General features: G+C 38.1%; 1 protein-coding gene and 1 long non-coding RNA gene across 5 annotated transcripts in view; one reads left to right on the top strand and one right to left on the bottom strand.

Annotated features, from left to right (window-relative positions):
* The window catches only part of LOC107312793, a 220,231-nt gene that overhangs the window by 2,241 nt on the left and 202,998 nt on the right, over positions 1-14,992 (top strand). For all 4 annotated transcript variants that reach the window (XR_004307002.1, XR_001554624.2, XR_004307001.1 and 1 more), the window contains exon 2: positions 271-373. This is a non-coding gene — a long non-coding RNA (uncharacterized LOC107312793). The remainder of the gene's footprint in view (positions 1-270; positions 374-14,992) is intronic.
* On the bottom strand, positions 270-8,537 carry LOC107312790 (homeobox protein CDX-4-like). The gene is made up of 3 exons (XM_015860498.2): positions 7,879-8,537; positions 3,231-3,376; positions 270-1,158 (listed from the first exon to the last, which is right to left on the bottom strand). Exons 1-3 carry the CDS (start codon positions 8,315-8,317, stop codon positions 952-954), a joined length of 792 nt encoding a protein of 263 aa, XP_015715984.1. The 5' UTR covers positions 8,318-8,537; the 3' UTR covers positions 270-951.

Raw genomic sequence — 14,992 nt, 5'->3', positions numbered from 1 at the left:
TTTTTATTTTTTTAAGTATATTTCAACAGGATCCTCTCTGATTCTTACTGTAAAATAAGTATTACAGTAATTAAATAAATCTGTACATCTTTTTTTCCCCCTTGCTCATATTTAGAAGTTAATTAATTAATTATTTAATGAAGTCAAATCACTGTGGTGCTGCTTAGAGTCTCAGTTTGTGCTAAAAATTGGGGAAAAACAGGGGGAAAAGAAAACAAAAACGCCTAGAAAATAGAAAAAGTTTTGACTCGTTTTTTGTTTCTGTCACAGATACCTTCAGAAAAGCTGTCACCCACCCTTCTGTTGCAGCAGGGCTTTCTGTGTTAGAGCTGATTAGCAAGATTACAGTACTTCTGCTTCTTGTCAGTGTAAGGTATGACAGGTTTTTTTCTTCTTTTATTCTACATCCTTCATGCTTCAACAGCCAACACAGTCAGAGAGGCTGGTGGAACTATGAATCCCTCCTTTCCCAGACCTGTTATGTAACGAATACCAATTTCTTTGAAGAGCAAAGCAGCATGTATGTGTCCAGGAGTGAATATTTATAAAATCTACTGTTTAATTATACAAAATGTAACAAACTAAATCCATCCAGCATCTTACATTGTATGCAGTATTACTCTATAATCAATACACAGACGGTTTTCTTTGTTATCGTGAGCAGACTAGAATTATGTTTACTTGAATATTCCGTAGTATCTTTGTCTGCTTCGGTATCTGAAGTAGATTATCTCCTGTTGAAAAGATTTGGGGTGATGAGTATTAGCAACAGCACGAGCTCCCTGAGGTTTCTTTTATTGTAATGTTTTTACAGTAGTCCCAGATCCTCTATGTAGAAATAAGCACTCAGAAGGTAGTTAAACAAGAATGGTCCTTTGCAAAGTTGAGTTCTCAAGAGAGGGAGTTAAAAGAAACTCTTCCTTTTTCCTTTTCTTCTTTTTCTCTCGCTGTTCATTCTGAAACTATGACCTGAATGATGTCAGCGGACTCTAATACACTTATTCCGTGTGGTGGTTGGAATAGGGAACTTGTTATTTCATTTGGGCTGAGTGAACCGGAATCACTCTGGGCTGAGCCCCCGCTGCCATCAAACTGAGAGATTTTCCTCTTGATTATTTTTCTTTCTTTGGCTCGACGATTCTGGAACCAGATTTTTACCTGCAACGTTACAAGTGGTGTCTGATTAGTTCAAAGCGGTCAAACTTTGTACAGCAACAGTAGCAATGGGAAAAATAAATGTGAGCAAAACAAATAAACGCCCCCAGTTCATCTGCCAAACAACCAATGCTGGGCTTGTGCAGTGGAACTTTCTGAAGTTACTCTGTATTCACTGTCTGTATCATAATCAGTAGGAAATTATTTGCTTTTTTTAGTTGTGGTGTCTATATATAGGTGTTTATATATAACAGGTGTTTTAGTTAAATATCTATTTTTGTTTTCCTTTTGTGAGGGTGTAAATGAACCGAAAACTCCATTTGCTTTCCTTAAGGTTAATTTCCCTTTCCGATTTCACTGTTTTTGTTGCGTCCTTCAAGGTACACCGAATACGACACTACATAGGAAGTCCTACCTTTGCTGTAGGTAATCTACTATTCTCTAAGTAGTTATTTCATTATTACATTATACAGGTAATGACAGTAAGAAACATATAGCTCCGTCAGCAGCTAATAGAAATAGATCATGTTTTGATTACATCTTAGCTAAAGAGAATTTAGATAAAAACTAACTGTTGGTTTTATGCAGAATCCACTGGTTACTCCAGTTATGTCTGTGTTCTCAATCAGACAGCTTGTAACATTACAACAGGGGGGTTGAATTTTCTATAGCTGCAGCTCTAAGAGAATTGTCCAATGGAGCTGTATCCTGGGGTATAACAAATTGAAGTTCTTTGGTGATGGGCTTGTTTTCCTAGTTACTTCCCAGAGCTGCTTAGCCAACTATAGAATAAGGTGGAAGGGACCCGCAGTGATCATCAAGTACAACTCCCAGCTCCATGCAGAACTACCTAAAGCTTAAACAACGTGTGCTACTGTTGTCCAGTGCCTTACTGGTGCTGTGACTGCTGCCCCATCCTGTGAGTACCCGACTGTTCTCTCTATGTAGAACTTCTTCCTAATATTCAATATGATTTATAGTCTGTGTTCTGTTTGGCTTTTGAGACTGAACATCCTTGTACTACAAGATGAGTCTAAAAACCCAATGCTTGAGCTTGAAGTCCTATTGCTTGCTTACTCATCCTTACACTTTCCAGCCTCAAGTGATCCCTCTCTGTTTGCATAAACTGAATGCAAAAGTGGAGAATATTTTAAAGGACTGAGTATGTACACAAGCAATAGTTTGTAGAATTCTAAAAAGAAAGGTCTCTTATTTAAATTTTCCTAGGGGGCAATAAATCTGGTTGCTGAGTTATTAGGTGCTTTATTCAGTACCGCCATTCTTCCTTTACCTTCCAACTGTAGCAGAACCACTGAAATTGTTACATAAGGAAGACTGGAAGCAACAGTTGCTACACTTTCAGAGGTTTCATAGATGTGCTCTCCATCCCAGTGATTTTAGGAAGCTCTCCTGGATTCCTGTGAGCTTTGTATGAACACAACTAGGATAGCTCAGGAGGCTGCCTGTATTCAGGACAGTGCTTAATTATATACTCAATTGGAATGCAGAGGTGCTTTCCAAGTAAGCAATTGATCTAAGTGAGCACTTGAAAATTTTCTGAGCAGATAGTCTATTACATGTGTAACAGGTATAAAAATTTGGCACCAAATTTCATAACCTAAAGCTTTCTGTGCATAACAGGTGTTTGTAGTACCTATGAATACGACAGCCAAATGAAATCCTGACTTGAAAATCACCTGTAAAAGCTCCTTAACACATGCTAAAATAAAATGGAGTACGTCATAACTATCGAGGACTTCACTAAGAGAATGTTAAGCCAAATTGCTTAATTCCTAGATGCCTGGCAAGCTGCTTTGCAAGTAAAAATAACTACTTTTCCGTACTTCTATTACAGATGAACTCCTAATGCTTGGTTACCCGTAACTGGAGAGGTTTCTGTCAAATTAACCTATGTATTAATTTGTAATTGTATGGCGTATTCACTGTGTGGCTAATATCAGCTGTCATGGTTGCCCTGGCGCTGCTTTTGCATACAGAACAAGAATGCTGTTTGTATCTTCTGACAGCAGCCATGTCTGGTGAAGGGGTGCAGGCGATGGTTAGTCTCTGGGTACCTGTCTTTCAGATAGTCCGAGGTTTGCTGCAAGTTCTGACTTTCTCCTTATTGTAATATATCTGTTGCAGTGAAATTCCTTCTCTAATTCTATTCTCTGATGGTCCGTGTAAACAACCCGGTACTTCTCTTTTGTTCTTGTTTTACCTGTTTGAGAAAGAGACATTATTAATTCATTGTAGTTGATATTCGGTAGCATCCTTCTTTCACACCTCTCAACCATTTTATAGGCAGTTAATAAAACTACAGAGTACTTGCATATGATGATTTTCTGAGATTATTTTTGTCATTATAGAAAAGGAATATGAGATTCATAATAAGTTTTTTTTCCCCTAAACGTTCTGAGAGCACATTGGTTATATTTTTCCCTCTCTCTCTCTGTGTAGACATATATTTAAATATAAAGCTCTTATGTGAAGCATCTTAAATTCATAGCAGTACCTTAATTGCTCCTGGATATATTTGACCTCTGAATTTCATGTCATTGTTCATGGAAGTGACCTCTATGTATATGCAGACATAAATATTGCAGAATTTCAGGACTGACTCCAGTCACAGTTTGTTTGTTTATACCTAATTATTTGGGCTTTTATAGCTCACCTCTTTAACACAAAGAAACATCCATGAGGTGTGTCTCCTGTCCATGTAGCTATACTTACAAGTTCAATAATAATGTGCTTATTCTTTTTTTTTCCCAGTAAGGTACAATTGTTCAAGATGCTGAGTGCCTGGTTGTGGGCGCCTACAACAGTGCCTGTGTAGTTCTGCTGGGGTTACTTGGTGTGCTGAGTTACCATTTGAAACTGAAGGCACTTGACAGCTTATAAGACTAGACAATAAAAAAACCTGTAAAATGATTTTCTTTTGAATGGATGAATACAAGAAGAAAAAAGTTTAGAAGAAGTTTAAAAGATAGTTTCCATTTCTTACACTTTCTTAAAACACTTGTTTGTCTAGTATTAATACACACAGATCACTTTTTAACTTATTTTTTTCTCCTTTTCACTTTTAACAGCCAAGTAGGTAGTTGCTCTTTTTCATCTGATCTTCCCAGGTTTCTGGTTTTTTGATGTGAGTATTCTGGGACAAACTGTAAGACAAAGACTCCTTTAAAGTGGTTCCCTAAAATCCACTGAGGTGTTAAGATGAAGCACACGCCACACAAAGGAGCGACAAGGAGATCTTATCAAGAACTCCTTTTACATTCAGAAACACAAGCCAATTGGTTTGGAATTTACAAGCCCTAAACAAATGTCAGACTCTTTCATCTTAGCAGAAGAAAAAAAGGGCAGAAATAAATCGAGTATTTTTTCTTCAGTCCTCTTCAGGGCAAACATTTCAGATAAACAGATATTTTTATTTGAAGGTAACATAGGTTAAGACGTTTTGCAATACAGAAAATGAAGGGTGTTTTCCTAAATTCTGTGCCGCTCTGATTTCTAGCATGCAGGATTTTCCTGCTTAATTTTGCAGGGCAAAAACATCCATTAAACTTAAGTTTACTTTTTTAGTAGTTACAATTTGTTGGCTTTGAAATATTTGCTCTAGATGATAGTTATAATGCTAACAAGAGTATAGATATTCAGATTCCTTGTAAACTAAAGGCTTAGAAGGTAATCTTTGAAAAGGAGTTAAAATTCAACAGGGTTATTCCGGATTCAATATAATCAGCAAATATAACCATGATTTGAGGGGGTGGAGAAAAGGAGCAGTTTTCCCCATTCCCCTTGGTCATAAAATTCACAGAGCATTTCTTCTGAAGACAATAAAGCTCGGAGAAGGCCTCTTTATTTGCTGTGAAAATCATCACCCTTTCCGGCAATATAACTCCTGAAGAAAAAAGGGAGAAGGAAGAGACAAGGCTGCATATCAAAGCAAAGAGAAGTGTTGAGAGGGTCTGTTGCCTCAATATGACAGATAGGCCTCAAAACCAAAGACAATGTAGCCCAGTGGAAAATAGATGTTCCGACTAGTTTACAAAGTGAAATAAATTAGCGTTAGAGCAAAGACTTGGCCCTTTTTCTCGCTTTTTTGTTTTGCTTTCTAACTGTGCTTCTGCTGTGATGTAACCTGAGTTATTTGGGCATCACTGCTTGTTGTGACATAAAAGTATTAAGGATACTTTAATAAATAAAAGCAAATAAGAAACACTGAGCAACCTGAAGCTGATCTTGCAAAATATAAAGTATACTCTTGTCCTTTTCCGTGGTCACCTTGAAGTCGTTCTTTTTCTGAAAAGGATCATTTCCAGCTGAAATTTCATAGAAATTTAAAGATTTAAAGTTCTTGACCCCTGCTTAGATATGGTCTCTGTAGTGAGAATCGTGCCTTGAAGATTTGCCCACATAGAATTGCACATCATACACATGAGCTTACGGGGTTTAGAAATGATTTAGTCCCAGGTTTTAGTCTTGCGTAACTGAAGATGATAGGACACACTGGATGTGTTCTTTTTCTCATTTCAGCCTTCCTGATTTTTTTTCTTTTCCTTATATGAAATGCCACATATATTGAATCAAGGCAAATGGAGGGGAAAAAATTCAATTAACGCTCCCTTTCCCAAGATCGTTCCCAGCATTAGTGTTTTAGTAGGTTCCCTCATTTAATTAGGTGTGCTTGGATTTCTTTTTTTCCCATGCTGCTCACATAAATTAGTGTGACTGTGCACCATAACTGGTGTTAAGGATAGATATATACATATAGAAATATTTGTAAAATTCAGGGCTAAATAATCCTGGAATTTTAGAAGAAGAGCAATGTTAGTCAGCAATATGATTGAAGGGGAGGAGCCAGTAGAAAGCAAGTCTGTTTCAGAGAGTGGCTAGTGGCATCAAGTAGGTTTTATGTCCTAGAAAAAGAACGGACAAGTTAATATGTAGTTACATGCAAAATTTTACTCTTGCAATTACACTGGAGTTTAATTTCGTGCAACTTCTTGTGCCAAATTTATCCAATTTTTACCCTTAACACTGTAATAAAAGCACTGATGAAATCCAAACGTTTAGTACTTCCTTTGTTTTACAAAATAGCCAGGTTTGTGTTTTCCTTTCCCAAAGCCTTTGCATTAAGCAGGCTTGTTCTCTCCAGTCAAATTCAATGCAGTCTTGAGTTGTTTGTAACACTTCAAAGGACTGGCCTCCAGGATTGTGAAGCCTCAGGACATTTATCTATGCACAGCGGCCAGTTCACCTGTCCTGTATTGATTATGAGGTATTTCAGCATGGCTGTAAACTATGTGCTTTTCAGACTAGAGATGAACTGAAACACATAACAGCTTTTCTGAACTGCTTATGCATTTTATGATATTGAGCAAGTATGGCTGAAACTTTGCAGCATCTTCCTTGTCTGTGCATTGTGTGTAAAACTAAGGCTTAGATTTTCTATGTTTTAATCTTAATAAATCCTAATGTGTTTAAACTTCAGTGGCACAGCAGAAGGGGTTGGCTTGATGACGTTGCAGCAGTCTCAGTTGCTTCTGGTCTACCTTAGCTCTTGCATTGCTTTTATACCTGGAAAACTCCAATTATGTTAATGAAGTTACTGCAGATTTACATGAGGATACATAGTTTGGGGGGGGGGGATAGATTTGAGATCTGCCTGTCTTTGAAGACCTTTGTAAAGGCTTCCTTCCAGTGGAGCAAACACACTGCCATGCCTTGATGTCCTCTAGTCATTTTATACTTGGTAACAAGGAGGAAACAGCACATATCTACTTTATAGCTGAGAAACAATTATTAGACTAATTTTACTCTTGACTGGTAATGTTGGAAGGTTTGTTTCTCAAGTGGCACTGCTGATTTTCTGTCCTCTAGAAATGCTCCAATTGTCACTGCACTTATCTCTTGAGAGTGTTTTCTTTGATGCTCTCTGACACACACTTACTACTTTTAACCTTAACCATGGGTTTAACAAACCTTGCTCCACACAATTTACACCTTGGGAATATACACAGAAAAGTTCCTCTGGCACACAGCTTGTGACTGCAACAGGCACATCAATGACTGACACTTGGAAGAAAGTGTATTTAGTTGTCTAATAGTAGCAAGAATTTTGATTTGAAAATAAACGAAGCAAAGGCTTTACTGATAGATACATGGTCTGCAAACAGAATAGTTTATGCTTGAGGATTTGAGTCAGATTACTTGTCTGGGGATATTTCTTCTCATCTGATAAATATCTGGAACAATAAATACCACAGGATCAACAGATGAAAATTGCATTATCACATGATTTTCTTAAGAAGTATTTATAAGCCTGTAAAGGTTTAAGAAGATCATCCAGCTTGTATATTGATCTTGTGGCACTAAATGATTACGTATTGGTTTTACATATAACTGTTAAAAGCACTGTTTTCAGGTGTCAGTTTTCATCTGTAATGCTTTATATTTGTTAGAGCAAAGATACTCAGGTTTGAGTTAGATGTAGCCATGTGTAAATACAACAGCCATTCTACTGTAGTCATATAAAACCTTTATAGGGTGAAAGTGAAACCAGTGCAGTTTTAGTTAAAACCACATTAAGCAGCAGTAGGTTAAATAAATGCCATAAATGATCCACTAACCCATGTGCTTTAAGTGAAGTTAATTATTTCTAAGATCAGTGATAGCAGAAAATTTCTTTCAGAGGTAGAAAGTTTAGCATGCACTTACCTGTAGTGTTAGCTTGCACCGTTTTCCTCATCCATTCGTAAGAGCTGTGCCTTTGGCTGGTGGGTGAGACCTGCTGTGTGCCAACGGTACCTGCAGGAGGTAACCCCCCGGGTGCAGCGGGATGGAGGGAGTTGTACTCAGCTGGACTGTAGGAGCCCTGCCCAGGAGACGAGCCGCTGAGCTGTGCGGCAGCAGCCGTGCCGGAGGGCCCTGGGCACGGGCCGTAAGCGTTCCAGTCCTCCCTCTGGGGGCCGTAGTGGGGTCCCCAGGCTCCCGCGGGCTGTCCGTGGCTGTCTGGAGCTGGCACGTGGTGATACCCCATGTAGTCTGAGTAGGGGGGAGCAGGCACAAAGTTCTGCACTGGCAGGTTGTTGTTGCTGCACCTTGCAGGTCCTGGATACATGCTGGTCTCTTTATCCAAAAGGTAACTCACATACATGATGCTTGCAGAATGTAAATACGTTGTCACAACATCTTGATCCTCTGTGTTTTCTTTTGCCGCTTAAAAATAGTACCTTGATTTTTCACTAATAGTGCCAAACTGCTTGGAATCTTCTACTTCATCCTCTTATATTATCAACTGTGTTACCAGGTGCTGGTGGTAATGGTTTACCAAGATCTTGTCTGACGTCAGCCAAACTGCCAGCCTCATAATTACATTTACATTCAAATGAAGGGCTGACCAACCCCACCTTGCTGCTAGTTCTGGTGCTTTCTCTTTTAGAGAACTTTTATCTATCCCATTACCCTGCACTGATATTCAGCAGTGATTCCACTCCTGTAACATGATGCAACTGTTGCTTGTATTTGGAATATAGGAAATAGACCTTTTGGAAAAGAAAGTTGTCTAAACACCATAAAGCACTATTATAGTTTAAATGATTTTTTTTTTTTCCTGGAATATACATATCTTTTTTGTCACATGTTTTCAACCAGCAAGTAAATCTATTTCTCTCTTAATTTCTCAGATGCCCCAAAATCTCATTTTAAGTTCTCTTATTAATGGATGCCGTCAATTCGAATAATAACTGTTAGAAAAATTTTCCACTTGTTATTGATGTTTGTAAGTTTTCCAGCACAAGAGTAACTAAAACTCTGTCTGCCACAGGTATGTTCATACTCCCCCCATATGTGGTGATTTAAGGAGATCTTTTGGCTCTTTCATATTGATAAATTTTAGTAGTCGATAAATCTTCTTGACAAAGACGGTAGAAGAAATGTAAAGAACATGACAGAAAAACCGTGAAGAAAGTCTTGGATTGGGGCCAGCAATATTGCTGGCTTCTGATTCAAACTGATGGCAACTCTTATGTGTCTGAAAGGCCTCCCTCTGAAACTTGTGTGTAGTTTGTTCAGTGGTGGCAGCTGGAACAGTGGCATGAAGTGGCTGCATCAGAGGTCATAGTGTTTGCTGTGTGCTTGACACTTAGCACCGTGCAGGTGAGCTTTTTTACTAAGAGGAATGATTCCAAATCTGGTGTAGTATGTTAGTGTTAGGTATTAATGTGGGAGACTCAGGCTGCTCTTTATGACTTGAGAATTGCCTCATTACAATTTGTAGAGCGCCTTTGATATCAGATTTTTATTGGGGATTAATTTCTTTGCTATGAGCTGTTTGTCAGGGGACATGCTTGCAAAAGAGGTGCAAATTGTAATGGCTTGTTTCCCTTTATGAAGGTGTGGATCTTCATTCAGCAGCCTTTGAATTCTGACACTGCTTGTACTCGCACATCCCTTCTAATCTCAGTACCAAGGGATTCTATGTACTTAGGGGAAGGATTCCTCTATTTTTTTTTTAAGACCTTTTTTTAATAAATGCTGTGGTCTTTAAGGTTGTTTTTTTATATATTTATGGATTTATTTCTTAATCTATGAGGTAATGCTGAGGAAAGTTGCATTATGGACATGGAGAAAGACTCCTGTCAATGATGTGTTCCTTATTTAAAATAAAAAGAACATATGTGGACAATATATGGACTCAGTGAGCATCGTTCAGCTTAAACAAGATATTGTTTCCTATCCTGAAAGTATTACACATAATATATATGCTTACTAACAACTTAATTTTTAACTCTCTTCCTTTGTTTATGCTTCTCCTCATACCACCACAACTTCATTATCACTTGATCCTATTTTTTGTATCTCAGAACCTTATCCTTCATTCCTTGTTCTTCTTTTATCTTTTGTTTATGCTCCTCCTTTCTCTTTCTTGTTTTGCCTGTTCCATTATCTGAAATTTCTTTAGATCTCTTTCAGTTCTTTCCAGAAAGTAATTAGATCAAGATACACTGATCACGATTTGCTGCACTGATTTGATATCGGTTGACAATAGTAAACTTTGAATAAGGCATTTTGTTTAAAAAGATTTACATAGAAGGATAAGATTGCTGGGTAAGACTGCAGATTTTTTTAACACCAGAGTGAGAATAAGATAACTAAAATGGTAGCGTTCAGATCATCTCCCACAGCCCGGCTCTTATGTCTCCCATTTTGTATCAAAGAACTGTGTGGATCATTAGAAAGGAAGCACATCTTTTCACAGTCTAGTATTTTATGGATACCATAATTTTGGAATTGATGGGTTTTGAGAGCTAACTGACTATTAATCAAGGTCTTCCTTCCCAGGAGTAATTTCTTAGCTGTCCATGTGTCATTCCTTTCAAATCCACCCTGTCATTAGCTTCAGAGCCACAGAGCTGCATCACCATCAGTGTAGCAGTGCCTCACTTTGCAGTTCCAGAAACACTTTTCCCTCTCCATATTTGCACTGTGATGGAGCAGCAGTGAGCTGATGGTGGGAGAGCAAGGGTCAGTGTGCTGCCTATGGCTGTTCCAAGTGGTTGTGGGACAATTGTGTTACCATGGTCACTCTTTGCCTTTCTGGGATGATAGAAAAGGAGAAGCTGATCTGAGGCAGTAGGCTATTTGTCTAGGAGTCCCATCCATACAGATGCTATATTTATACAGTTTTCAGCAGTGGGCAATAAAAGGCAGAATAGGAACCATTGGTAAGGTACTGGCAGCAAGGCTGTTGCACTGCTTGGCTTGCTATAGAGACACTGGCGGCTGGAGTGAGAACTGAGCTCCAAGGTAATAACTTCTCATTTTACTCCAACTATCAAAATATTATGTCTAATTTAGCCAGTGTCCACGGGGAATTGCCTGAGCTTTTGGTTGGAATGAAGTGACTTACTTGTAAAATTAAATATACATAGATTGCTCTGAAAGCAATGCCTTCTGTTTGCTTCCATGGAAACTACAACAGATACAAAGTATCATAGTCATAGTCATAGTATCATAGTCTCCTGCGGGTTGGAAGGGACCTTTAGTGCACGATAATACTATCTGATAGAGCAAATTCTCATCTACAGACCCCCCGTTTTTTTAACATAGTCACCTCCATTACCTCATGCATTTTCACCAGCAATAAACAAGAGCATGCGCGCTGTACTTGCAAAAACTTGCCTGGCCATCCAGAACACTGCTTGTATTTCACGTCGCTGCTGAAATGTACTACACAATGCTTCACTGTGCTCACATCCACTACTTGGTTTCCAAAGCAAGCATTGATGAATGTCAATGGGTGCAATTTTTTCTGCATGGAGAAATTTTGTTTCATATGCACTTCAGTGTCAGACGCCTTTGTATCAGACTGCCCCTCTGCTGCCATCTGTCACACGGCAACAAAATGTAAAGGAATATTGGTGGGAAGGTTCAACCTGTACTGCTGTATCATCAACATGCTCCTCCGACATCATGGGCTAATCTAATAAAAATAGGAGGCATTACTTTTGGAGCTGCCCTCGTCCTTTATGTGTATTTACTCTCTGGGGAAGAGAATGGTCAGGTTTTCTAACGAGGGGTTGATGAAAATTTGGTAATTCTCATATCAACAATTGTAGTGATAGCCATTGAAACCATAACAGTTTTATTTTCACAGGCAGCGCTGATGGCACACCATAATATGGGTGCTGTTCTAAAGAGCATTTCCAAAGCCAGCAATAACAGTGTAACCACAAATATGTGGTTAAGGTGTTTTAATGGCAAGTGTTATAGCTGTAATTTCATGGAATACAGGTAGATTAAAATTGACCTGTATGATATATGAATTAAAGGTGCTGATAACTGTGATTGCTTTTATAAGCATATTGTGAGTGCTTACTCACAAAGTCATTCTCCTTTGTATATAAAGATAAGAAATATATTTCTGACACTTGAAAACTGTGTGCAATCTGCTTTCTGGGGTAATGTTTCTGAGGAGAAGGAAGTATACGAGCTCTGTGAGCCTCATCCTAGCTAAGGTGCTGGGAACAGATGTTTGTTTCCTTGCTTCCAAGGGAACACTCCAGTAACACATCAATAATGGAGGGCTTGGGAATGCTTTTTGCTGGCACCTCACATGTCATGTATGATCCGCACCAGTGTTGCATGTGCTAGGGAAGAGTGGAATGGAAAGAGGGTCTTCTGATCTGAAATCAAGATGAGTTAAAATCTGTTACAAAATCGATACAAACAGTAATGAAACTGTGCCTTACTGCTCAGCAAACTGAGTGCAGCAGGTTTTAAAGAACCTGTATTTGAAATGCAGGTTAAATCGATCGTTTTTAGCAGAGCTGTAACAACAGCAGATCCTCTGTTGATATCTGGTTTCCTTTCTGAACCTGTTGTGTGGGGTTCCCACTAACTGTAGCTAATTCATCCTGACTTGAATACAGCTAGATGGGGATTGTTGGGTGCTCAGTATTTAGTCCTTTGGGAGTTCCTAAAGTGTGGTCCTTGTTTTTTATTAGGAAACAAATGAATTGACTGCTTTTACTGTTTACAATTCTTGCTATACATGTGGCTTATATTCCTGGCAGACCAGCCTTTCTGTCACAGAAATTTAACTGTTTTTCCTTGCTCTCAGGTAGGAGATTGTATGTATCGAGTCCCTCCTTCCCTGGAGGACCAAGTGCCTGCAGGATAAATCTAAGTTAAGCCTCTCCATTTTGAGAAACTTCGCAGAATGGTCCATTACAAAATGTACAAAAAAGTTTTTTGTGCTCTTTGATCATGAAAATGGCTGGGAAACATTTTCACCATTAGAAGAGTGCCTATTCTTTTAATAGTGGTTATTATTGTAAGTCCCACTAATAACATCCAGTGCCATTTCCAAAACATGACTGGCCATCATGTTGTTCAGAGATGCACCATCTCAGTGCATGATGTAGAAGATTGGCCTGGAGTGAGCCTGTACTACACCTTCAAACTGAATAAGGATGCTTGAAGTAGGAGCATGATTATTATTCTTTGTGTTAACACCTCGAATGAATATCTTTGTCAATCTGAAGGGTGGAAATGTCTGGATCTGGAAATGTCATTTTGAGTTGTATAGCCTTCTTAGTTGCATGAAGTTTTTGTAGGAGATCCTGCCTGGTGTGTTCTTTTTGTACTATACGCTTCTTTCTGGGTAATGGGGTTTAGAGTTTAGTGAATATCTGTAAATTGCATATACCTTGATTGTTGCTTTAATCACAATTAGGATTAAGGTCTTAGATATCCCTGTGATGTAGCTCACAGTGTGCTTTTCTTCTTCAAGGCACTTTGCTTACATCCAATCAATCTTCACAGCAACTCTGCTTTAGTGTCCCTAGTTTTATAGATGTGCTAAAAGTGATAGGTTACATGATATGCCCGGTGTTGGAAGGGAAGTAAGTACTGTTCAGAGGTATTCCATGACTCAAAATGTTGGACCAAAATACTTCCAGTTAGTTGCCTCCAACTTGATCCATCTCATTTTTAGTTTACCTACACAACAGTATTTTATAAGCTTTTTAATGAAAAATACCTTACTGTGGTTATTTTTTGGCAGACTTTTAAAAATGTTAAAGCACACTGGAAAATACTTATTTGAATAGATTGCAAGTAAGTTTAAAGAAAAAAAAAATAATTAATTAAACCACTTAAAACAGTCACTGGCATAACTAGAGGGTTAATAATCCCTAAGGTATTGCCCTGGATTATAGATACTGCTTTTGGAGCAATAAATTTTAACCTTTGAACATGTGCTTCTGCAAATAAAATCCAGCCTTATTTTGTGTACTTAACAACTTCGGATTGGAAACACATAGCAACCTATAGCAAGCATGCTTTCAGCAAACTGGGGCAGAAATGAGGCAGATCTTCAAAGTAGTCACTTATCTTCCTCAATAACTCTTTTACATGTAAACAAGATAAAACGGGTCATTTTGCCAGATCCCTTACTCTTTGAATGACGTTTAAATAATTTTAAAGAGAAAGAAGTTGAGTTCAGATTTATTTTCTTATCATTTTAAAGAATGTCTTAATAATATATTATGTAAAAAAAAAAATCAGTTACAAAATCAAACAATGTCACGCAAGTGTAATTAAAACTAACAGTGAACTCGATCCTGGGGCCCTAGTGCATTGAGGTAGAACTAGGTATCAAGTTATTGTATAGCATTACAAAAAACAAAGCTGCTTTCTGTATTCTGACAAGTTTTAAGTTGTATATCTGTATGTTTTTACTGATTTTTCTTTGGTATGTAATCGTAATTCTGTTTAATTGGCCAAACTGAGATTGTTTATCTCTTTGAACCTTCTTCAGTATCAGCTAAGTTAAAATATGCCTATGAACTGCGTGCAAAATATCTGTAGCGTTTCCCTCTGTAGGCAAAATGGCTGTTCTATGTATTTCCAATGGATTCTTCTTTTAGACCTATACAGGAAGTATCTCGTTAGGAAATCAGTGTTTCAGTTTGACGGCTGAGCTCATCAATGGGGATGTTAAATCACTCCTGTTCATAAGTGCCATTTGTTAAGTTCTGCTTTTCATAATAAGTGACAAACAGCAGAATGTTTTCTGTTGCTGAACTTTGAATTGTATTGTAATTGAGTTTCTTCATCTCGTTTGGCTTATCTTACCAACACAAAGCTTCAAAGTACTCTTTCTAGCAGCACAATGGAAGGAAAATGTGGGAATTTTACAATGTAGATGTGCATCCCTTTTAAGTTTACTCTTCTTTCGTGCCGTCCTTGTTACAACCAGAAAATTCTAAGTAAAATTAAGAGAGAGAGTGAGTGAAAATTGCCATCTCCCCGAGTCAGCCTGGTT

This window comes from Coturnix japonica, chromosome 4 (assembly GCF_001577835.2).
Source record: "Coturnix japonica isolate 7356 chromosome 4, Coturnix japonica 2.1, whole genome shotgun sequence".
NCBI lineage: Eukaryota > Metazoa > Chordata > Aves > Galliformes > Phasianidae > Coturnix > Coturnix japonica.
This window is presented reverse-complemented; position numbering and strand designations above follow the sequence as displayed.

What these genes read in the sequence shown, in the direction of transcription:
- LOC107312790 (XM_015860498.2), bottom strand. Translation starts at nt 8,317, where the DNA reads ATGTATGTGAGTTACCTTTTGGATAAAGAGACCAGCATGTATCCAGGA. An exon ending in GGTGCAAGCTAACACTACAG is followed by an intron (nt 3,377 to 7,878) that starts GTAAGTGCATGC and finishes TTTCTCAAACAG; the next exon opens with GTAAAACAAGAACAAAAGAG. An exon ending in TCGGACTATCTGAAAGACAG is followed by an intron (nt 1,159 to 3,230) that starts GTACCCAGAGAC and finishes GTAACGTTGCAG; the next exon opens with GTAAAAATCTGGTTCCAGAA.